The sequence below is a fragment of the Excalfactoria chinensis genome, chromosome 1, assembly GCF_039878825.1.
Source record: "Excalfactoria chinensis isolate bCotChi1 chromosome 1, bCotChi1.hap2, whole genome shotgun sequence".
NCBI lineage: Eukaryota > Metazoa > Chordata > Aves > Galliformes > Phasianidae > Excalfactoria > Excalfactoria chinensis.
In genome coordinates this window covers 1,789,436-1,815,390 of record NC_092825.1, presented here as the reverse complement: position 1 = coordinate 1,815,390, position 25,955 = coordinate 1,789,436, and the positions used below count along the sequence as shown (strand labels likewise).

General features: G+C 41.4%; 1 protein-coding gene across 4 annotated transcripts in view; it reads right to left on the bottom strand.

The window, feature by feature from the left end:
• The window catches only part of CHCHD3 (coiled-coil-helix-coiled-coil-helix domain containing 3), a 155,804-nt gene that overhangs the window by 10,496 nt on the left and 119,353 nt on the right, over nucleotides 1–25,955 (bottom strand). For all 4 annotated transcript variants that reach the window (XM_072340570.1, XM_072340546.1, XM_072340555.1 and 1 more), the window contains one exon: nucleotides 20,046–20,116. In XM_072340570.1, coding sequence (XP_072196671.1) covers nucleotides 20,046–20,116 — 71 coding nt within the window. The remainder of the gene's footprint in view (nucleotides 1–20,045; nucleotides 20,117–25,955) is intronic.

Sequence of the window (25,955 nt, the reverse complement as noted above, 5' to 3'; positions counted from 1 at the left end):
ATAGAGAAAAAAAAAAAAAAAAATAGTAACAAAAACCAGCATGGATTACGAAAAAAATGGTGCCATTAGATGGGCAGAAGTATCCAGGGCTTAATTTGATTCCTCATTAAAATGCCGACACTCATCAGAAGCATCTGTTCCTCTTTGTGCAACCCTTGGCATCCAGTGCTAGCCCCGTGCTGCTCAATAAAATGCCTTGGGTCCGAGGTCAGGCAGCAAAGCACAGCACAACCCAACACTATGTGCAAACTCTTTGCCTACAAATCAGCACGTGTGTGGCCAAATTAGAACTTGGGGACACCTTCCACCACGTGCACTATGCTGGGTGCCATCCAGGGAAGTGCTAGCTTCAAAATCCAGCCTTGCAAAGGAGTGTGCTACCTGGTAGACCTGATGCAACAGCACAGGTGAGAGCTGAAGCCAATGTCCTGACCTGCTTTACTTGCTCCTGCTGCTGCTATCAGAGCCCATCAGTGCTGGGCAGCACACAGAGTAAGGAAAAAGTCTGTTTCTGTCCTCAAGTTCCTTACAATGCACATATAGAAGCAATGCACTGATGCATGGGAGTGCACAGGGGGATGGAAGGTAGTATCATGAGTCATTCAACATGGAAATAGCAGTGAAGAACCAGAAGAGCTTCAAAAGTGAAGACTCTCTCCTCAACTCACTGGAAGGAGGTTGTGGTGAGGTGTGGGTTGGCCTCTTCTCCCAAGTAACAGCAATAGAATGAGAAATAACAGCCTTAAGTTGTGCCAGGAGAGGTGCAAGTTGGATATTAGGAACCATTTCTTCTCAGAAAGAGTAGTGAGTACTGGAACAGGTTGCCCAGGGAGGTGGAGGAGTCAAAGAGTGAATTGCACAGGCCCAATGCTCAGTGAATTTGCAGGACTTACTGAACAGTATAGAGAACAGTTGCAAAACAGATAGCGGGGGGGGGGGGGGGGGGGGGGGGGGGGGAACATGAAAGGGCACATGGTAATGAAGGTCCTTTCTGCTGCACCATTATTTTTAGCTCTTCAATTAATTTACTCTTTATATTAAATAATCTTTTAAAACTCTCTTCGCACGTATAAGTGAGTGATGACTTGCGAGTGAGTTATGAAACATGTAAAGCACAAACCAAGCGGTTACGCTCTTCTAAAGATCATTTGGAAGGAATACCACAATCTGATTTCTGAGTATCTGTAACTGATGTTACGAAGCAGTCCATAATCAAACTGTGCCCACACAAAGCCCTCCAAATTACCGTGTGGGAAGCACTGCCAGCATAAGATCAAGTACTGTGGAGTTGATTCTTGCTTTTATTTACTCTTGACTACATAATGTGACTTTTCCAAGAGCTGCAAAGGAAAGAATCTTCCTAACGAATCTCTGTGGCGAAAGGGAACTATAGTTGTTCCTGCTCTGTTAATATTCAATACATGCCAAATGTGGATGGTACCACTAAACAAATGACTTCTGCAGAAGTCTGAGTACAACTTGAAGTTGGACTCTATGATCCCTTCCAACTTGGGATATTCTGGTCCTACAAACTTTGCCCCCAGTATAAGCATTTTTGGTGCTATCAGGGATCAGTTTCCATGTTAATGCTGCTCGTGTTATTTTTAGACACTTTGGCCTAAAGTTCCATAAAAGCTTTGGCAAATGTTTGCCATCGTCTCATTTATTTCATCTCTATTAAGAGCAAATAAAAGTCTGTTTTCAGCAGTTTGACCTCTGAAATTTAGGGATGGAGATGAGGTGGAAAGACACATTCCAGCATATTCATATACACGCACCTCTTGAAAATAGATGATTAATTATGCCTAGAGTGCACTAAGTCAAGTTTTATATGCTGATGAAAACCTGGTTTAACGAGAGGACTGGTAGTCAGCACTTTGGCCTTTTTGGATGCTTTTTTCTTTGCCTGGTGAAGGTTACGGAGAGAAGATTTAGGTTGGATATCAGGGTGAAGTTCTTTACTGTAAGAGTGGTGAGGTGCTGGAACAGCTGCACAGGGAGGCTGTGGATGCCCCATCTATCCCTGGAGGTGTTCAAGGCCAGGTTGGATGGGGCCCTGGGCAGCCTGGGTTGGCATTAAATGTGGAGGTTGATAGCCCTGCCTGTGGTGGGGGGTTGGAGCTTCATGATCCTTGAGGTCCCTTCCAACCTGGGCCATTCTATGATTCTATGATTCCTCACCTGGTAGGATAGGAAAGCAGTTCAGCTTTTAACATAAGCAAAGTGGAAATGGTTCCTTGTAATGCGACAATTTATCTCTTGCATACAGGGAGGAAGCAGCATCACAGAGATTAACAGAGAGAATTTACGATCTCAAATCTGGAAAAGCACATAAATACAAGAACAACTTCAAGAAGTGATTAATTTCACATTTTCACGTGCAGAGTTACACACATTCTTGCACCCTTTGTTGGGCTGGGACTTCCAGTAGGATTAAATCAGAATGGGATTCAGAAAAGATTTCCTGGTTGTGAATCCTAATTAAGCTGATGAACCAACTCTTCAACACTGTAGGACATTACATTAAGTAGACTAGGATCTCTCCATCCTTGGAAAAGAACTGCAAATGAACACGAGGCAGATGTATGAAATCATCAATGGTGTAGGGAACAATTATTCCTAGAGGTGGCCAATGAAGTTTTCTAGCAGCAGGTTTACAACTCAGGAAACAACTCAAGCCTTTTCTATACAACACATAATGAAAAACTGAAGTCACTGCAAAGGGATACTGGGGTATCATAAGCACAGTTGGGTTCAGAAGCCAATTGTAAGGTACTGCCCATCAAAGGATTAAGAGCAAAAATGCAGTGTTAGGCTCAGAAATGCCACACTGCGCTACTTGTTTGGCATCCCGGTGTAATTCCCCTATTTTGTTCAGTTTTCCTGAGGTATCCACTCCTAGCAGCTGCCCTATCAGCCAGAAGGACCTCTGATCTGACCTACTGGGACTGCATATGCTCCGAACATCTTCATCAAAGAAATGAGACAGTAATCCACCTTGACAGATACCATTAGATGGAACGCTCTTATTTAAATTGATATTCCTTGAATTTTATTATCTCAAATAACTCCTTAATAAAATTCCCCCTCCCTGAAGAAAACAAACAAACCAATAGCCTTAAAATACAAACACCACCCAATACACAAACAAATTATTATACAAATGTACCTTACACACAGCTGGTCCTTGCAGCTGCAAGGGGAACCACATGCTGGAATTGCCCAAATTGGGATGCACATTTTTAACCCTAGAGCTTGAAGAACAGTTTTCACTGAATACTAGAATATAAGCTTTAAATGCTAAAACAAACAACTACACGGATGACAGCAATGCAATTTTTAGACTTCTAAATGGGCATACACGCCTTTGTACTATAAAGATAATATAGCAAGTATAGTCTTGAATAAAAATCAGCTTGGAAAGGCACAGTTTAATCTAGATGGAATACACTGCACCCATGTAATGTGAATACATGAGATAAATACAATAGAAAGAACTTCTTGATCTTGCACTGATCAAAACTAGCTTCTATTTTGATAAATTAGGAGAGAATGATCATCTTGGATGCATGTAAGCCTGTCCAAGAACAAGGCAGAATTGGAAACAAACAAATCCAACCATAAATCTGCTCAGTCTGATTTAAGCATAACCCCATCCATCCACGCACACACGATCAGCACTGTGACGCCTGCGTTTCAAATCTCATTTTGAGTTTGCATGTAGCATCACTTGAGATCTGTCTCGTTACTCCTCCCAAGAAGTTATCTAATGAAGACTGGCAACATTTCACTCTCTCAGCTGTTTGTGAGCAGAGAAGTCAAAGACCACCACGGCCAGCAACACCAGGTGGTGCCATTTCTTAGCGTTATGAGTTTTGGGGTGCTTCCTGGCACCATGCAGGTCTGGGTAGTGCATCTTCCAAAAGGAGCTACAGCAAACAGCAGGGAATTATTGCTCTCCTCAGATCCAGCCTGAGCTGATCGCAAAGCAGATTCAGTCTTTGTGAAATTTAATTGATGCTTTGGCTGACATTTCTGATAGATGCGTGATGCCAGTGGTCTGCAGCCACTGCTGTTCCAGGGCTATGTGGGTGTATTGATTAGCATTGCATACTATGTAAAAATGCAACAAAATCTCCCTCGTTTCTAAAGGAAAAGAACATTTTGCAATAGTTTGAAATCTGTTTCAATACAAAAGCGGTGAAACAACACCATGGTAAACTATCCATTTAAGTGGATAAAATTATCACTTTAATTTTATTCATGTCCCCGTGTTCAATTTTCCACAGTAATGTAACATCACAGAGTGTGTGTGAAAGCGCATACACACAAAGAGAAGAACACAGACAGATCTGAGTAAAGACTAACCAACCAAATGAGCAGCATAAACCAAATACACAACTGTGGATTTATTATTACTGTGTATTTCCCAAGGGCTATACAATTCACTTCAGGCTTTGTAAACTCATGAGTAACATCATCATCCCAAACTCGTGATAATAAAATTTTCACAGCACCTTACACTACTCCACTAAAAAACAGCTTTCCTCTTATATAGGTGGTATAAAATGTGTTGTAATAAGGAGACACATTTCTTATCTATAGCAAAGGTCAACTGCTGCACTAAATATGAAGCACCACAAGACACCAACTCGTGGCACATTATTATCCAAATATTACTCTCTCGAGCAATATATGTTTAACTATTTTATTCAGCCATAAGAGGCCTGAAAGCCTGCTACTGACCACAAACATAAGACATTTTATGAGGCAAAGCAGTGTGCAGAAAAAGCAATCAACAGTTAAACACTTCAAGCATCACTGCTCCCGTGGGCGATGATTACTGGAGGGAACTGAAGGTTGCAATCTTAAAAGTTAAGAGAGAGTAAAATAAATGCCTATTTTTCATTTGGGCATGAAGCTTTTCAACAAAAAGAGGGCTTGGATTCACTCTTATAAGCTACGAAGACTATTTGTGCTTCCCCAGGTCTTGCAACAGGCTGTGGGGAGTCAATCTTTTTAGAAAATATCATCAGCTGTGCTGCAAAAACAATAATGTGTTAACAAACAAAGAGGAATAATCACCCTGCAAACATGCTGCTAAGTGGGTACTGGACCTCGTTGTAACATATCTTAGCTTTAATGTGTTTGTCCAATGCGCTGTGGAAATAAAGGAAAATATAATGAAACTCAACATCCTTTCTAGCATCCCAGCGGGGAAAATGCACCGTGAACAAACCATGAACTTTGAGAGAAGAGTTGTGAAGCACAGCGTTCAAGTTTCATCCTGTTATTTCTCCTGCTTTGGTTCCACTGGACTGTTTTAAGACATGACAGTATTGGAAAAGCAGTTCAACACCAGAAGGGTTTGGGGGGGGGTTATTGCCATTGCCATCTCAGATCTTACAAAGGTCTCCCCTAATGCGTTCAGTGTGCACTGGCAGCATTAACTGGGCACTGAGTTACATGACTGAACTTTTATCTAATCCAAGGAAGTCATTTTAACGCTTTGTGTTTTATAATCTTATTGTGTATGGTTTCTAAGTAAGTCCCTATTTTTCACCAAGGTCTCGTTTAGTTGGGTGGTGCAATGCTTTGATGTTTTATTATACTGGCGTCATCCGCAAACCGGCTGAAGGTTCACTTGATCCCACTGTCATTAATGTCATTGATGAAGATATTAAAGAGCATCAGCTTCAGCACTGACCCCTGAGGGACACCACCACCACCACGTGTCACTGATCTCCATCTGGACACTGAGCCATTGACCATCATTCTCTAGGTATGATCTCACAACCAGTTTCTCATCCACTGAACAGTCCACCCAACAAATCCGTATCTTTCCAATTTGGAGAGAAGGGTGTTGTGGAGGACCATGTCAAAGGCCTTACAGAAGTCCAGATCGATGACATCAGTGGCTCTTCCATTCGTCTGGTAAGGCAGTTATGCTATTACAGAAGGCCATTAAGTCGGTCAGGCAGGTCCTGCCCTCGGCTGAGCCATGCTGGTTATCCTGTATTGCCTCCATCTCTTCCATGTGCCTTAGCATAGCTTCCAGGAGCATCTGCTCCATGATTTTGGGGCTGACAGGCCAGTAGTGCCCTGGGTCATCCTTTCTAGGATTTTCATAATTGCTACTAACTGATTCCACTTGCTCCTGTTGTGGCACACCTCCTTAAAGAAGGAAAGAGAAATAAAGTAATTCTCCTTATAATTCTCTAAAGCTTGAAACTAGCAACCTCCACCATTATGCTGGGGGTTGGATTTTAAGGGCTCTAAATATATCACAGTCTGAAATAACCCATTCTGGAGAATGGGTAATTTCCAGTAAAATACCTCACTGATGGGAAATGTAACAGAAGCAGCAATTTTTTTTCTGAACATCTTTTGTCTTCCTCCCAGTACCACCCTTGGATTGCAGAAGTAGGTGAAACTGAAATCATCTCCTTCATTTTGTGGATTGAAGATGGTAAGAAGTAGAAAAGGTCTTCCTTGGGGTTGCCTACCTGAAACAGTAGGATTTTATCATCCTTATACACTTGATGGGAAAGGTTGGTCCACTTTAACATGGTAGTGAGTGAAAGCATCCTAGCAAAGGTAAATAGAGCTCAGAGAGACAATAATGAAGATAATTATAGTTAGTTATTGTTTGGTCTACTTACAACCCTATTTTATAATGCTACTGCCAGCAGAGCTATTTTATGTGATGTCTTTTTCATGTAGCAACCTTTTCATAAATCAAAGGAAAAGCAATACGAGGCAGTTTCTCCTGCAGCCTGTTTGACAATAAAAGTTAACACTGAACCCTGGCTGTTATCAATCTTCATAAACGTGTCCATGATACGGTAAGCCTGTTCCATATTACACTGAGTTTGTTACTAATGCATGCAGAGGAGCAACCCAGGGGTTCAATGTATCTCTTCAGCGGCTGGAAACTGGGACTTTCAGTGCTAAATGGCAAGGAAAGTTTTGAAGACATAACTGTTTCTCTCAATTTCTTTAATATTCAATAAAATGATTGTCCTTTTCAGTGACCCAGAGTGTTTTACAACCGAGCACCTAACCCAAAGTTTGACAGAATCACACTAACTTGATTCAGTAATACACACACCCTATTAAGGAGAGGAAGGGGTTACGCATGATATAAGATGTATTTGGATATTACCTGAAAAACTCACATTGCTTACACAGAACAAGAGGCTAATGGTGGAGTCTGACCTTCACATATCCATGCTGCAAATGTTCAGAAAGAAGCAATAAAACTTTACTTGCCCGAACATAAGAGTTACCATGTACTTGAAGACTGCTCATGTCTGATGAAGAATTACATTATGCAAAGGGAAGGACCAACAGGTCTCCAGGTTTCACAGAATCACAGAATGGCCATGGACCATTGAAAGGACCACAATGATCATCTAGCTTCAACCCCCCCTGCTATGTGCAGGGTCACCAACCACCAGACCAGGCTGCCCAGAGCCACATCCAGCCTGGCCTTGAATGCCTCCAGGGATGGGGGCATCCACAACCTCCTTGGGCAAACAGTTCCAGTGTGACACCGCCCTCTGTGTTCCAAATAAAGGCAAACTGCCATAGTTCCATTACATAGATTTGCACTATCATGAATCAATTCTCTTGAAGAGCCACCAAAACCTCCTTTGTAGACTATCCAGAAGATCATTTGCAATGTCTCTACCTAAAGGATACAAATATTTAGTGGAAGAAGGGTCTGAGCTAGATCTGTTCAGCACTGGGATTACCTGAAAAGCATTAAAATTCTATATTGGTTGTGCAGACTACATATTCTTACTGAAAGGGTTCTAACAATTTCTTTTGCTAAAGCACTGCATCAAGTTGAGGCAAAGAGAAAAGAACATATGTGATGGAACAAAAGGGGCTGCATTTCACCAGCCCAGCAAGAGTGAGATTTCATTAACAGTGTAGACAGAGAAGCAGTCTATTACACACAGATCTATAAAGGCTGTCTCGCAAAATCTTTCGATCCTGATCTTCTTGTGCTTCCAGTAATGCATATGGCACAGTGCAGAAATTGCTACGCAATATTATCCAGCTTAACACACCCCTGACAAAAGGCCTGTATCCTGATACCATTTATAACCACAGACACGGCACTCTGATATTCCCTTAAAGATACATGTGTTAGCTTTATCTGTTTTGTTCAGCCCCATCCCCCAAGGCTTAAATGTGTAATTTTGGACCCTACTTTGATTTTATATTGCAGGCCTATTAATGGAAAGGCAGAGGTGAGAGAGTACATTTTTATGACAATCATGACTATTTCTTTTTAAATATTGACAGGTTTTCCTGTTTCAGTTATAGATCCTCCATAGAGACACATAGTACTTGAATTGGCAACCGTTCCATAAGCATTAAGAGGGAAAAATCTCCTTTGTGCTTTCTCGTGTTTGTTTAGGCTGAGAGGGTGGTGTGCTTTTCAAGCTTTCAAATGTGTGCCATGAAACATTAGTATCAGGTCTTACCTATCCAAGTCTACATGTTTTAAACCCCCAGAGTAAAACAAAAATATTTAGGAAATGCCCTCTTCACAAATACCAGCAAAAGACTTTTGATTTCCTTAAGAATGAAGACTATACTCAAGAAAGTGTGAACACATGGTTAGAAGTTGTAGAAGCATCCCAGAAACTGGTTAGGATCTTTCATGGCTGGAACTAGATGGCCTTAAAAGGTCTCTTCCAACTTGAGCCATTCTATGATTCTACATTTGTGTTTTCTCGTATGTTTCTCAGGACTCATGCTTTAAGATGCAGTGAGAACCACTGAAAGAATCAAAAAGCATATTCAGAAAATAATTAAGAATTTTGCAGTGAGGAATACTCAGAATAACACAGCAAAGCTAAAAGAAAACAAATACAGCCAGAACCTCAGTAAAAAAATGTGCGGTGTAGAATATATATTAAGTAACAGAATGATGTTTCAAGGGAAATTCAAGGGAAATAAGTAAAACATAATTTTTCTGGTGGGGACACAGACTATCCTGTTGGATCTGAGTGCTTCCAACCAACAAGGCTAGCCCTGTGGCCAACATGGCTGTGTTCTGATCACCTAACCGACTTGCAAAGTTGCATTTAAGGAGATATCCATTGGTAAAACTTGCTGCAACTTTTAAGCTAGGAAGAATACAATTTAATTTGAGATTGCATCTCCTGGGAGAAAACATTTATATTCACCTAAAAAGCCCTCTATTCACAAAAAGCCACTACTGTCTAAAATTTGCTTATCTGAATGTAACATTTCCTCTGACTGAAGGAGGAAAAGTGCTAAAATATATGAATATGGAGGTGTGATAAAGTAATAATGCTCTTGAGGATATAACAGATGCTACTTTCCTCTTCAAGGCTACTAAAATGTACAGGCTGGTGCTGTGGTCAGCTCCTAGAAAGGGCTAAATAACCAACATCAGGGTCTGTGGTGATTGATAGAACAAGGGGAAATGTTTTCAAGCTCAAGGAAGGTAGATTTAGGCTAGATATAAGGAAAAAATCCTTTACAAAGAGGGTGGTGACACAGGTTGCCCAGAGATGTGGTTGATGCCCCATCCCTGGAGACTTTCAAGGCGAGGCTGGATCAGGCCCTGGGCAACCTGATGGAGCTGTGGTGTCCCTGTGCCTTGCAGGGGAGTTGGACTAGATGGCCTTCAGAGGTCCCTCCCAGCTCTAATGATTCTATGATTCTATTTTTCAAAACCAAATTATTTCATGCTGCTGGTGGGATCAAGAAAGAGAAGACAAAACGTCAGCACTTTTTGCTAGCTATAGATGGAAAAGTTTGGGGACTTCTGACCTCTTGCCTGTAAATGAGGCCCAATGACCAATGAGGTCAACAAAAAAAGATATACTGTGTTATACAGAACAGCTTATAACGTTTATGTGAAAAATGTCAATTGATGACCTTTTAATTCCAGACTCAGCTTTGGCTCATTTTACCTCTCTGATCTCAGTCCAGCCCCCTAACCTTAAGGATGACTGGATGCACTTAGGTCACACATATGAGCTCCTTTCATTATTTTTATTACAGTAGCACCTAGATGGATTAATTAAGGTAAAACTGACAGTATGAAGTAATTTACTAGGCATTCTAGTACATAAAAAAGCACCAATACTACACTGAGATATAAAGGCTTCTCTGTGGTGCAGTATCCATGTAGTAAACCTGCTGCCAACTGCCTGCTGCACCGTTTTCTTCTATTGCACAACAAATCAAACTGAGCACAACCTGGCAAACTTGTATTTAATTGTTTGAGCCCATCAGCAGCACAGAACAGCAGCAAAGAGACAAACTTTCTCCTCCATCAAAACAGAAAAGTGACACCCACAACACAGCAATCCGGTGCCACCCTTTTAGCTGCCTATAGCTGCAGCATCCCCAGCTCCAGGTGCTGACAGCTGCAGCTCTGCACTGCATGTACTGTGGCACAGACACAGGAGGACCAGCTTCTTGAATGCTCCAGGTCTGATGGCCCCTTTATGCTGAAGCCCTGACAACTCACTAAGGTTGAAATCTTCACTGTACTCTCCATGCTCTGAGATTCATTGTGATTTGGATTGCCGTAAGCAAACAGGAAGACAAAGAGCAATAATGGAAGATACAATGCAATTAAAAGTGTAGCTCTTCTCAGAGAAAGAGCTATTAAAGCATCCCTTTTCTCCACATGCCCAGTGTCAACTTCCAATACAGGAAACATAAATAACACGTCTGCCATTTAGCTTTTCATAATTACAGAGTAAGAAGGTGAGTGGAAGATACTTGCTAGACACCAAAGAAACTGCCCGATTTTCAAGTCCAGGTAATAATTTTTACTGCAGGCAATTAAAGAGGGAAGTTTTACTTTTGAACTTAACCGCACGTGAACTTGAAGCCAACAGGACAGCTTAACTACGTCGTAAGTCATCTTTGATTCTGTTTTTACCAATGTTATTTTCTGAGTATAACCACAGTCGGTCGCAAAGCATATGATTTGTTATTATCTCCCAAAATGTTTAATGCATACTTTGGCTTGACAATTTTGTTTTCACTTAGATGGAGTCTAAACAGAATGCCTGTGGTCTATTTTTTCTCTATTGCCCAACAGTACAGGATGGGGGGATGGGGTTGGGGGGGGGAAGAAGTGGTTAATTACAAGTAGCAACAAATGAGAAGTAATGGAGGTGTTGTGAATGCAAATCAGCATCGCCTGATGCAGCAACAGCAGCACCAGTACGTGCAGCTTACAGAGTAATGAGATCGTGCTGATGTGCTGGCATCCTGCTTTGATCACTTCATCTTGTTCAAGAGCTCTGCTGGGAAAACAAAGGTCAGTGGCAGTGACCTGGCTTCCCACAGCTTGCACATGCACAAATATTAGTGACCGATGGAGGGTTGCTATTTTTCCACCCCACCATTTTGGAACGGCTGGTTACATAGCTGGGGGCCATCGCTGAGCAGGTAGCACACGCTCCTGCAATATGAACCGTCGTGTTGGAACATGTAGAAGTAATTGGCAATTCATTCTTCACCCTCTAAGAGGAAAAACAGGTGTATGAGTCTTAAAAAAAAAAGAGCCGTGCCATCAACTCTGCAAAACCTGCTGCCTTCCAGAACGAGAGGCTGCTGTGTGCTCAGAAGTGGGGGCTGTGAGATTTGTAGGCTTTGGTTCTGCAGATGGCTTAGACTCATAAAAACGTCCTTAAAAAGGTACTGGCAAATCTCAGCAACACGAGATTATAAAACAGAGAACAAATTAATAACAAAGGGAAGAGACTGTGGATTTTAACCTTCCCCGGTTTAATGCCCTAAGTGGGAAATCATTTATTTGTGTGCACACAAAATCCCAACAAAGGATGCTTAACGTATTAAAACAAGAGGCTTTAGTCCTTGAAAGGGAGTGGGGAGCCAGATGTACTGCATGGAGCACAATGTGCCAACTGCGCCGCGAACCGTCAGCGCTCGCCGGCTCCGAGCGGCTCAGGAAACTGCAGCCAGCAGCAAGAACTGCCCTTAATGAGTGCATCCATCAATTTTCAGGGGACTTGCTTGATTACCAGCACACAAAAGTAAGGAGCGTGCCAATTTAACTGTTGGCCACTGATGCATGAAGGAAAAGTTTCACTTGCTCGCTTTCATGAGAAGTCTATAAAATTACTTAACGCGGCTGTGTAAGCAAATACAGAGAGCCCATGGTGTGCTGAAACACAGGCATGTGCTTTCTTCTCTTAACACACCAATCTGATGCACCTGAAGAGGAAAAGGACATTTGGATTAACAGGTGTAGTTTGCCCACATCTGTTAGAAAGTTTATCCTACTATAATTGCTTTACCAAAAACTTTTTGTTATTTTAAGTACTAATTCATAGCAAATACAATTCCTAGTTATAGAATCATAGAATGGCCTGGGTTGAAAAGGACCACAAAGATCATCCAGTTTCAACCCCCCTACTATGTGCAGGGTCGTCAACCACTAGACCAGGCTGCCCAGAGCCACATCCAGCCTGGCTCTGAATGCCTCCAGGGATGGGGCATCCACAACCTCCTTGGGCAACATGTTCCAGTGCATCACCACCCTCTGGGTGAAAAACTTCCTTCTAATGTCTAACCTGAACCTCCCCTATCTCAGTTTAAAACCAACGAGATCTCCCTGGAGCCTTCTCTTCTCCAAAGACTTTGCTGTACTGAAATTAATGTAACGATTGGTTTCTCAATTACAGAACATAAAATATCTAATTGTGCGAAAAATCTGCGATGAGATGAGGAGAGCTTTAATGAATGTAGCCAGGATTTCCAGAAGGGAGACCAGGGAAAAAAGGATTAGGGCAAACACGGAAAGAATTGGCTTGAGCCTCTTAGCTAATGCCCTACCTACATTTTCAATCATGGATTAAAAAAAGAAAAAGAAAAAAGTTAATCTAACTCTCAAAAATGGCATTGAATGCTTCAGAACTATCTCCAGCACAAATAAGAGCATTTAAAGTCGACATCGCAGATCAAACATTGCAATGAAAACACACACCCGTGCAAACAGACTCATGGTTCTGAGTTCTTTCACCACATGAACACACAGATATTATGCCAGAATCTCCTGCTCCCACCTTGCTCAGGATGAATCTGCATCCAGCTAAAAAGCACGCAATTAATATTTCATCCAGCTCTGTCGAGTACTCTCATTCCTAATGGGCTCTATCGATCAAAGGGAGAAAGTTAAATATCTGTGTTGCTGCAGGGAAAACTGAAGTTGTCATTTATGAAGCGATCATTTTGTAGGTAAATGTACTGGATAAAGGGTTTATGGAATTTTGATATTCTAATGCTGTTCAAAGGAAATTCTCCTATCTATGTCCAGGGTTGGATGAAAGCTGAGAGAGGGATAACTGCTGACCGAAGTCCTTCCACCAAGCCGTTTCAGCAACAGGCAAATCTATCCAAAGGCAGAAATTCATGACTCATAGAGTTGCAATAATAATATTAGATAATAATCATAGAATGGTTTGGGTTGGAAGGAACCTCAAAGAACATCTAGTTCTAACTCCCTTGCCATGGGAAGGGCTGCCAGACACTAAATCAGGCACCAGACCATGCTGCCTTGGGCTCCATCCAACCTGGTCTTTAATGCCTCCAGGGATGGGGTATCCACAGCCTCTCTGGGCAGCCCATGCCAGCACCTAATAACCCCCACTGAGAAGAATTTCCTCCTGACATCTACTCTAAGTTTCCTCTCTTTTAGTTTAAAACTATTCCCCCCTTGTCCCATCACTATGCACTCATGCTAAACAGTCATTCCCCACTCCTCCCTTCAAGGGAACCTTGACACAAGTCCATTAGCACTAAGGCTGAAAGGAGTGAGCCAAAAAGTTTGGTTTTACTCTTTTTGCATTCAAAAGGAACAGGATTTGGGATGTACTAAATAAATAATACAGGCAAATAAGGTTTGTAGTCTCTTTATCAACTTCTCTTTCCACCCGAAGCAGCTCTATGTGTTCTGAATCCAAACTGCTACAGAACTAGGAAGGGTGACAGCACCACATCCACTCCACAAAACACCATTTACACTTCTCTCATTAAGTGCAGTGCTGTGCAATGCTATCAGCCAACAGCACTGCTTAAACCTACCTAAGCAACTCACTGTGTCACCCTCTGTATGGTGTGAACACAACTGTTGGTGCGGATACGGTGAAGCAACCCTGGGGCACCGAGGCTCCCAAAAAGCAGACAGAGCAGCGAAGCAAAAAGAAGGAATTCTCTGCTACTACAAAAAGCTGAGTTAATACTATTTAACACTCTTAGCATAACTTAGACACACGCAAGCCCTGTGCTCATCTGAGGGATGTTTTGGGTAACTCAGGACCATCGTCCCCAGCTGTGACTGATGGCATCGTTTCCAAACAGCACTACGCTGAGCTGTGCTTCTCTTACTGACTTGCTGAATCAGATCTGACTAAGTCTGGTTGTGGGTTCTTTTCAGCCTGTTCTTGTTTCTTCAGTGTGAGAAGAGGACACAACAAGCGCTAACGTTACAAGGATGATCATATTATATTAAGTATAAATACTGAAATAAATAATCAGTTACACATAAACACACACACACACAGAAAAGTCAATCCCGTTGATGCTTCTTTTACACAGTAAGGAAAAGGAATTTAAGAACGTGGTCAGCAACAGTATCACCACCAATACTACAACTGCTTTGTAACAAAGCACTCCAATGCTTTCTACCTGAGGGAAGAAATGAATTCAGGATGTTTCTATTCAGAGTCCTGTCTTTGTGGTTGGACTTCACGCTCTTTGGTTGGACTTGATGATCTTTAAGGTCTTTTCCAACCCGAGAAATTCCATGATTCTTTTTGGCTGAGCAAAGGGACTCCACTCGAAGGCAAGAGAGAAGGCTCTGTCCAAGGATTTCTACATAGAGTTCTATATTTTCTGTTGCTGGGGAAGTATTATGTAATATTTCGTAAATAATTAATAATCTGTACTTATAGTCTTAGCGTTCAAATGAAACCAATTCTAATTAAGGTGGCAGAAAAAGCTGTTTCTCAGCATCAGATCTGCACAAGAAGAGAGAGCAGCACCAACTATTTACATGGGTATCAAGGATGGATTTCTATGTTACAGCTATGTATCACATCATAGTTACGGAAGACATTTACATTAAGGAACCATCAATATTCCTAATTTACAGATCACACAGAAGAGCCCATGAAAAATCACCATGTGTGCCCTGAAATGACCCAACATTCACAGCTCTTGGTCCAAAGTTGTCATTACAAACCTTATCTTCTCTCTGAACTGTTCCATTTTTTATTTCTAGTGTCGTTCACTGCTTTGTGAGACAGTGTCACTGTTCCTCATTTTATTTGGCTTCATCACAAACCTCGTCAGCTATGGTTTCTATTGTGAATTTTGGCCAAAACACAACTTAAAGGAATATTTTGTGTAATTACATACGACCATACAACATAACAGTGCTTTATTTTTTATATCTTCAACAATCATTAGCAAACCAAGCTCCAAGACACTGCAGCCAGTAACTAAAGGAAGGCATGACATTGAAGTCTTGCCTAATAATCCTGCTCATAGAATCACAGAATGGCCTGGGTTAAAAAGGGCCACAATGATCATCCAGTTCCAACCCCACTGCTATGTGCAGGGTCGCCAACCACCAGACCAGGCTGCCCAGAGCCACATCCAGCCTGGCTTTGAATGCCTGCAGGTCTGGGGCATCCACAGCCTCCTTGGGCAAACAGTTCCAGTGCATCACCACCCTCTGAGTTCTCCATGTCCCAAATCATCCCACAATGAACTATATTTAAGGCCACTACAGCCTGCTGGCTGGCTATAAGGCCTCACCTCCATCAAAGATCAAATTACGAAAGCAAGAGAAACAAGCTAGAACCATCAGAAATAGAACGGTATGCTTTGTAAAACTACTTTGAAAAGAATTCTTAAAAGACTGCACCTATGTGAAGCACCCCGAGCAAATCCCAAACCTTGTTGTGTATTACCAATCTCCTGCACTTCCCTAGAGATATGTCCTCTGATGGCAGGGTTCATCATCAGATGTCTTGCAGTAAGGGAATAAAGCCAACAAAACTTGGAATTTGGGATAAATAACTCAAACATCCAGAGCCTGTGATGCAAAGAATTTTCTTTTTGCAGGTGATAATTTCATCTAGCAGCCTACCGACATGTAAATGTATCTAAATACTGCACTGTAAAGCATGAGGTCCAGATTTGGCTGTATTGCAGAGACAAGAATGTAGAAGTGACACTGAAGTGACACCAGGACAAAGTTCCCTCATGCTACTCCATTTCCATTTAGGGAGTTTATAAACAGGATGGAGAACGGTTGTTTAGGAGGTTGGACAGTGCTGGGACAAGGGGGAATGGTTTTAAACTAAGACAGGGGAGGTTTAGTTTAGAGATTAGGGGGAAGTTTTTCACTCAGAGGGTGGTGATGCACTGGAATAGGTTGCCCAACGAGGCTGTGGATGCCCCATCCCTGCAGGCATTCAGGGCCAGGTTTGATGTGGCTCTGGGCAGCCTGGGCTGGTGGTTGTTGACCCTGCACAAAGCAGGGGGTTGAAACTTGCTGATCATTGTGGTCCATTTCAACCCAGGCCATTGTACAGTTCATTTCAGGTACATAGCCTAGTGGGCATTGTGAAGATGGGTTGACCATCAGACTAGATGGACCAATCTTTCCCAACCTTATTGATTTCTGTGATTCTGTGTGATTCATGCTTTGCTTTGTACAACTACCACCAGGGCAGCGCAAATGCAAACAAACAGCCATGGAACGTGGTTTTGCCAAGGAACCTGCAGCCAGAAGCAACTCCATGCTGGCTAAGAGAGAGCAGGATGGGAACGGCTAAATATTTTGAACAAGCATTAGTGCATAGCTATGAAGTGTAATCTACTGCAAGGAAGCAAAAAACACAGGAAATAAAGGAGAAATATTTATTTTAGGCAGGATTTGTGCTCTCTGCTTACTCTGTTCCTAAATGAGTAATCAAGACGTTTCTTGGCTCTAAACACCATGGGGGAATAAAATGTCACCATTGCAGCTGCCAAATTTCCCGCTACCAGCCCTTCAAATTAAGGGGGAAAAAAAAAAAAAAAAGAATATGAATGTACAATTTGATTAGTGAAAAGTCCAAATCTTTGCCCAAAGCCTGGTTCTTCCTGTAACATCACATTCTTTTCTTCTTGTGTAAACTTCTCATTATAACAGAGACATCTTCATAATATAATAATTCTGGTTATAATGTAACTGCGGGTAACATAACTCCTACATTAGAAAAGGCAGCATGCCCTAGTAATGTTGTTTTAATGTAATTTGTGTACTGCAGGAACTGGCTGAACCTGGTCATTTAGAATTTGATCAATGTGAATTAGTGTCTTAAAGAGATGAACCATTTGATAATTCAGAATTTGATCAATGTGTATCAGGACCCCGCGGAGATAAAACATTTATCATGAACATTTGGAATATCAGTCTAATCTAGGCAGCGCTGCAGAAGGTAATAAACAGGCATCAATAAGGTCTGCAGACAAAGTACAGAAGAGCTGTCAGTTCTCGGATACAAAACCTATATGGGATATTTGGTTATTCCCCTTCAATGGGCTGAACTATCCCTGTAGACTGAGGAAGTCACAGCTGACGCAATTTCAAGGACTAAATGGAGGAAGGAAAAGAAAATCCAGGAAATATTTAAGTAATTAACCACAACACTTTGCTCTTGAAAGAGATACAGCTTAAATAGTTGTAGTAATACAAGTTATCTCAATAACAGCTAGTAACTCCTTGCATTGTAGATGCTTAAAATGGAGACTTTTACAATAATTCCACAATTAGATCTATTAGTCTCTCACTTAGAACCTGAAATCACACTGACACGCAGCACACTGGTTTATGCATTAACAAAATCCAGCAGTTCAACCTTATTTAATTCTCCTTTTACAGCCAATTAAACAAGCTCTTTAAACACCCCTGCTTGAAACTCTGTCCACAATCCTCACGTGCAATTAAACTGAACATGAGAAGTGCCTGGCGACGCCAAAAGAGCATCATCTTCAGGTCTCACTAAATCATTCATAATTTATCCATCAAGCTACACACAAAAGGCAGCGCTAAAATTACGTCTGCTGAATTTCAACTCTCAGTAAAAAAGGACGTGCCATTTAAAAGGATTTCACATAAGCAAGAGTTTAAAATGGTACAGTAACATGGAGATTTTATGCCCTTCATCACACCATTTCTGATTTATGTCCATATTTCAGACATCTTTTCTTTCTGTTAACGTTTTCCTTTTGTATTTAATGCAATGGATCAAAATGAAATCCACTCACATCTGAAAGCTCCAAATAATTTTCAAGAGAAATTAGCCTGGAGTACAGAGAAAGCACTGCATTTCCAGTACTGAGGCTGCAATGAAGTCTGGTCAAACAGCTGAGATAAGTCTCTTATGTTCAAGAAATGCTTGGATGCTGTACTGAGGGCCATGGATTAGTGGGAGATATCAGTGATAGGTGGATGGTTGGACTGGGTGATACTGGAGGTCTTTTCCAACCTTGGTGATTCTATGACTCTGTAGTACCTCTAGTATCTAGAAAATGAAGAACTGACCAATCTGCTCTACTGACAGGAATCTCCAGGTATCAAAGCCCTCTTTGTTAAAAACTCTTTCGTTTATGAGCACAGACCGAAGCATCCTTCAAAATGGCTTCCTTAAAATATGTAGCTGTTGTTAGAAGCTGACTGGTCCATTAGCCAGCTCTTTGTATGCAAAAAGAACACAAAAGCATTAGATTTATTCAGGAAATTGATTACATACCAGGGAAAAATAAACGGATTTTAAAAAGTTTCCTACCTCTGGCCATAACGACACAAAGCTATCAACTACCATTTCAAATAACAATAACGTCTCATTTTGCAATAGTACAAGCTAGATTAGGCAATAATTAAGATTTAAAAACATGAAAGTAAGCAGCCACAACAAGGGAAGGAAAAATATCCCCCCAGCCCCCTTGATGGGGTTCTTACACAGTTGAAAATAATGACAATGAATGACAGCGTACCAGGCTTCCCATCTGTAACAGAAAGACCTCCAAATTATGTTAAAATCAGACCAGTGTCAATGATCATTCTGTCCCTCTGACTTAAGGGACATGAGAATTCAGTGCACAGTTATATAAACTCTGCATCATTAACCAGCACAAAGATTTCACGTACGCACTTGAGAATATTAGCAACTCCTCACATTAAAATGATTTTATCTTACAGTTAAGAAGTTTCCATCACTATCAGCAGCTCAAGAAAAACCTTTTCTCCTCTTTCTCATCAAAGAGAGAAACAAAACAAAATCGAAAGCACAACAAAAAGCCTCCAGAAACCTAAAAACGGGAACAAAAATAATTCCCTTTGCACAGCATTTCTTGGTTACCGCTGAAACTATAAGGTTGTATGAAGTTCTCTTTGTATCCTCATTGAAATGATAAATGGAACCTTCTACCTAATGAATGAACTAGCAAAAAGGGAAGAGTCCAAGGCTAAGGGTCAGAGTCACTTTGATACATCAATTACTGCATCTTCATTTACCCATCCTCAGGACTAATAAAATTTATTTAATCTGACCTTCATTGGTAGGGGCAAAGTGAAGTTGCTAATTTAAATCCTTTCACGTCATGCAAGCACAGGATGAATGCTATTGTAATGCAAAGTTGGAACGACATTTTTGTTGTCCCAGCAGAGGAAAAAAAAAAAAGTTAAAGAATATATTTATAGGATACTTCACACGTCTTATCAAATACAGATTAATTAGGACATTACTGACTGCGCATCTAATTTCCATGAAGCTTATGGTTACTATGCAATGGCCTCCAAATTCTTCAAAATTCTCTCATCTGAACAAGCAGCATTTTTTCCAAGACAGACTGATAGGATCTGTGATAGCAGAAATGGGAGTTACTATGCATTTTAAAATGGATAAGCATTCATTTACTTGCCCGGCTCAAAAACAAAGGTAGAAAAGACTTACTTGAACCGGGCTGACACCTCGTCGGCAGCTTTTTGGTATTGCTCTGTGGTTACTTTGTAGAATTGGGCACTCTGTAAAGTTAAAAAAAGAGGAAAAGAACAGTCTAAGAGTTAATAATACGGTTTTCACATAATAGCTGTTATATACATGTGAACACCCGGTAAGTAACATTAATTTAGATATTTCACACATTTCAGTTGCTCAAAACCAAACCATCAACAAAAAGGAAACAAACGCACAAAGACAACAACCCAACAGCCCTCATCTCTGCTATACTACAAAGCTCCACAGACATTTTTGTTAAGTGTATCCTGTTGGCCCTGGAAGGTTCTGCAAAAGAGATGACTCACAAGAAGGAAACTGCAAAGAGAGACAGGGTACAATTCACACAGTTAAGCACTAGGAAATATTGCAACCTCTGAAGCTTCTCCACTAGGAAAAAAAATCCAAATATTGAATTCTTGCTTCTTTGTTTGAGTCTCTTTGTGTTACTTACATACACACATCCCCAACTATTTTGCACATGATACTGATGTCAGGCTCCGAGGCTGAACAATAAATTAACCACAGCTTGATTCTTCCTTTTGCTCTTTGCCTCAACAATGCTGCTTGCAGAAATTTAGTTTAATTTCCTACACTTCCAAGTTGCTTCAACCACTCCTGAGAATCACAGAATCACAGAATGGCCTGGGTTGGAAGGAACCTCAAGGATCATGAAGCTCCAACCCCCCCCCAACACAGGCAGGGCCACCAACCTCCACATTTAATACCCAGCCCAGGCTGCCCAGGGCCCCATCCAACCTGGCCTTGAACACCTCCAGGGATGGATTGGGCATCCACAGCCTCTCTGTGCAGCTATTCCAGCACCTCACCACTCTCATAGTAAAGAACTTCCCCCTGATATCCAACCTAAATCTTCCCTCCTTCAAATCATTTCCCCTTGTCCTGATATTATCTACCCTTTCAAAGAGTTGACTCCCCTCCTGTTTGTAGGCTCCCTTTAGGTACTGAAAAGCTTCAATGAGGTCACCCCACAGACTTCTTCAGGCTGAACAAGCCCAGCTCCCTCAATCTGCCTTCAAAGGGGGAGGTGCTCCAGCCCTCTGATCATTTTTGTGGCCTCCTCTGGACCCTCACCACCAGCTCCATGTCTTTCTTGTATTGGGTGCCCCAGATTTGGATGCATTACTCCAAATGGGGCCTCACGAGGGCAGAGCAGAGAGGGACAATCCCCTCCCTGTCCCTGCTGGCCACCCCTTTGCTGACAAAACCCAGCTTGCCATTTGCTTTCCGTGATGCAAAAGAACAGTGCTGGCTCATGTTAAGTTTTTCATCCACCAGGTCCTGGTCTGCAGGGCTACTTGCAGGGATTGTTCCTTCCAGTCTGTATATATGTCTGGGATTCCTCCAGATGAAGTGTAAGACCACGCACGTGCAAACGATCAATTTCCAAAATGCAGGTCAGACAAGAATGAGTCATCAAGCAGTAAAACTTTTCTATACATGAAAATGGTCAAATTTCTCAGTGGGACATAGAATATTCAAAGACAAATCACTATAATGTTGTGATGCTTCATGTCCGGATAATATATACCTGGTATTTTTTAAAGAGATTTTTATAGTCCTAGCACAGTTGGACTTAAGATGTAATAGCAAAGGCACCTGGCTTCACAGTTGGAGGAATAATGAAAAGTTAAAGCAGTTCAAAAGTTCTCTGAAACATTATTTTTCCATGAATGGAGGAGCCAACAGGAGAAACAACGCTGTGGAGAAGCACCGAGGTGTTCTTGGCACTTGCAAGATCCCCTTCTTAGTGTTGCAACTCTCGAGTCATCTGGCATCCCAGGAAGGCACGTTAACATGGCAACAAAACTCTTACAATTACATGCTGTGTGACTGCTGAAAAAGCCTTTTGAATCCTTATTTTAACCACCTACCTATTAATGTTACGGTTTAAGGTTATTCATTCCGTAACACGATTTTACTTCTTTGGATAATTTAGCATACATGCATGGAACAATGCAGTACAGGGAAGTGTCATTCCAGTTCTATTTTGGGTAAAGCAAGCGCTTCAAGTTATTTACTGAAAACACTGAAAAAGTAATGTGACCAAAACACTGCCAGAAAATAAGCAAAAGAGCCCTTTAAGTGGAAAGCTCACTCTTTTGCAAGTGCTGAAGACGACAGTATCCTCAATCAGTGAATTAGCAAACACGTCCTGAACAAAATGTACCTCTGTCAAATTGGGTTATGAGAAATGCAGGGAAGAAAGCCCACTATGGTAGAAACATCTGATGGAAACTCCGAAGCATGCAGAGCTATCTAGAAAAATAAAAACATTTTCCCTTTCCAATTGAGGAAATCACCTTCCAAGGTCCTTCCATGTGAATTATGGACTTGATACATACAGAAATCACTGACAATAACACCAACTCTGAACACGGCTCCAATTGCATCGCCAGGCCAATATTTTACTGCAAATGATAACAAATCGTGCAGCGTCTCCCACGGTCAAAGGGCACGCGCAGATCACAAAGAGCGCGGTGTTCTGCTGCAGCCCTGCTTCTGAGCTTCAGACCTAATCATTCACTTGTACCGAAATCAAGGCTTCCACGCGTGCGACTCGGGGTCATTTATTTTTTCATAAATCACTGCTGGCCGGTAAGAAAATGAAAATGAAATCCTCCTCACACCAGTGACCCCCTCGCGTTCGGCAATCCCAGCTGCCCAATGACAGCCGCGTCCAGGTTCCTTGGACATAGATGCAATCAATAGGGATGTGATTAGACAGCAGGCTGACTGCGGGGTGAGTGCGGACAGGTCACCATTTGAGATGATGAATAGCTCTCTATCATCCTACAGTCCCCTACGACGCTAACATTTACTATAATCTTATTTGGGTTGCGATTTGTCTTTCTTTGGCCTGATCAATAAAGATGAACACAACAGTTGTAAGGATCGATTGCAATTTTTTATCATTTTCAGGCATGAAGGAGCGTTTTTGACACAAAAACAATATTCTGAGTGTACTTGTTCTACTTTTTAATTGCCGTTCAAGTGATCAGCTGAGCTTCTATATATGCCAAGAAGTTTTAATCCTACAATAGACTCAAGCTATCAAGAAATCATTTGTTATTTTAGATAAAGTGTGCCATGTTTCTCAGATCAGATTTTCATTTGAAAGTCATTCAGTCTCTCTTTCAGAGAGATACTCTCTATAACCCAGAGAGGAAATGTCATTTCAGAAGTCCTCTCAAATCCTCCTGATAAGAATGCAGTGGGCATCCCTCTAGACACAGAAAACATGGTGGTAAAACACAGCACTGCTAACACAGGTAATTTCCCCAGTCTCTGTATTTATGTTGTGTATGTAGTCCAAATATGCATGGACTGCTTAACCCCAAGCGCAAGATAAAACTATGGTCCAATCCAGAGATTAGAAGCAGTGGCAGATTTATCAGAGTAATTCTGGATAAGGATCATAGAATCACAGAATTGTAGAATAGCCCAGGTTGAAAAGGACCACAATCATCATGTTCCAACCCCCTGCTATGTGCAGGGTTGCCAACTATAAGACCAGGCTGCCCCGAGTCACATCCAGCCTGGCCTTGAATGCCTCCAGGGATGGGGCATCCACAACCTCCTTGGGCAACCTGTTCCAGTGTGTCACCACCCTCTGAGTGAAAAACTTCCTCCTAATATCTAACCTAAACCTCCCCTGTCTCAGTTTAAAACCATTCCCACTTGTCCTATCACTATCCACCCTCACAAACAACTGTACCCTCCTCCTGTTTATATGCTCCCTTCAAATATTGGAAGGCCACGCTGAGGTGTCTCTGGAACCTTGTCTTCTCCAAGCTTCATTCCACTTATATAGATAGATATCTAAAAAATATCTCCAAAAACATGCTAAAAACATGTAAGATGTTTAAGGTAATAAATGTGCCTTTCTTGGATTCTATGGAATCTACCTATATGTATATTTCAAGGATTCTCTTCATGGTGCTACTAAAATGGTAGCAAACAGTACAGCTGAGTCCCTTTTATCTTTGATTCAGGTCCCCTAGGAGCACACATTATAAAACAATCCTTGCTTACAGGCTTACACAGCATCTTCCTCTCATTTATACTCTTCTCTACAGCTGTATAATAGAACACAGCTTTCTGCAGACCTTTATTACAGCCTTCTTTGTTGAAAGAAGTATGAAAGTGCAGGAATTATGTTATGAAAGAGGCGAGGAACTTCCAGAAGGGAAGAAGAAATGTCAGGGTTATGGCAATTAATCATCATCCCAGATTATCTGGAAGATGCTATTTCTGCATCTGCTATGGAGTTCTTACACAATGTGGGTGTGTTGCTTGACTTCAATATCAAAACAAAGTGGCAAATGTGGTTCTTGATGACTAAACTTCAGCTTGTTCAAAGAATCTAGTCTGATCACTGAGGATTCAGGCCAGCAGATCTCACACCTTACAGAATATGGAGAATAGTTTGAATTTTGCTATCATTGCTCATGCAAAAGGGGGCTCAGTAATTAGCTCAACATCGAGATTTAAGATTTAAGCTGCTGAAATAGAGGGAAATTAACCTAAGAATACAAGCCATCAGTGCCTTACCTCCCTCTTACAAGCACAAATAGAACCTGGAGTAATTTTCATTTTAGCCACTGTGCATTTGTTATGTGTAAAAAAAAAAAAAGGTTTATCCTTAGGAATTAAGACATTTATTTTCAGTTCTATAATATTATAGAAATGGCAACGCAGAAGGGCCTACCTTAATCTTGTGAAGTTTGAATGCTGTCAAATAAATAACGGATGCCATGCACACCGAGCACCATGTGTACTGAATAAGTGGGATCATATGGGGGATTCACAGCAATTACATGAGCAGGTGTGATTCCACATTAGAGATCTGCATCAATTGCAGAAGCCCACTGCCTTCTATGCTGAAGTTTCCCAACATGCAAGTGGATAAAACAATGTAAGAAACACGGCTTTGTTCCTCTGCTTATCCACCTGGGTTTGTATGGCCAAAGGTTCTTGCTATGATAACAAAAATCAGAGCCAGAGCAGGGAGAACACTGCTTTAATAAATGCATAGATGGATACTTTTATAGGAATATCAGTTCTGCTTAACTGGAACAGGAAAAGTTTAGGCACAAAAAAACAAAAAACAAACAAAGAAACAAAACATAAATGATCCAAAGAGGGCACAATTCTTGCTTCTGGGCACAAAATCCTTAACCTTTAGGTCCAATATGAACAAATCAGCCATATTCAAAACACTGTCACTTTGTGTAACCCGGTGTTATTTACAGTGCAGGCAGTATGCAATTACAGGAGTTCTGCTGAAAAGCCTACAAAAACTCACAGCAGTGACTAATTTTACATGGGACTGTAATCCAATTAGCCTGAATAGCACCACCACATGTTAAGTAAGTTACTTCAGTGTTTATGGCTTGAAGACTGAGCAGATAACACAGGATGCAACCAAATTAAAACGACTGATAATCAGCGTTTGCTGCACATCTCATTTAATATCCTTCCTCGAAAGAAAGGTCGGGATTTTGGTAAAAGCTTTAGAAAAGCCACCTCCAAAGTGTGGGAACAGAGGGAGATGTAGGCTGGCATTATAGAAGAGAAGCCAAAGAAAAGAGGCTTGCAATTTAACTTTAAATCTATCCAATTTCCCCTGATAAATACACAGAGCCTTAGCAAGGATAAGACATGCTTGTAGCTCAGGTGGAACAAAATATGCTCTACAAAAAGAAGTGTTCTCCTTGTGTTTGCCCTCAAAGCAAAAAAAACTTCCCTGAAGAAAAGTAAGAGCAGACGCTTCTTAAAGAGCATATTGTGGAGGAACAGGAGTATGATTATTTAACTAGACGGCTCTGATTTCAAAAGTCTGTG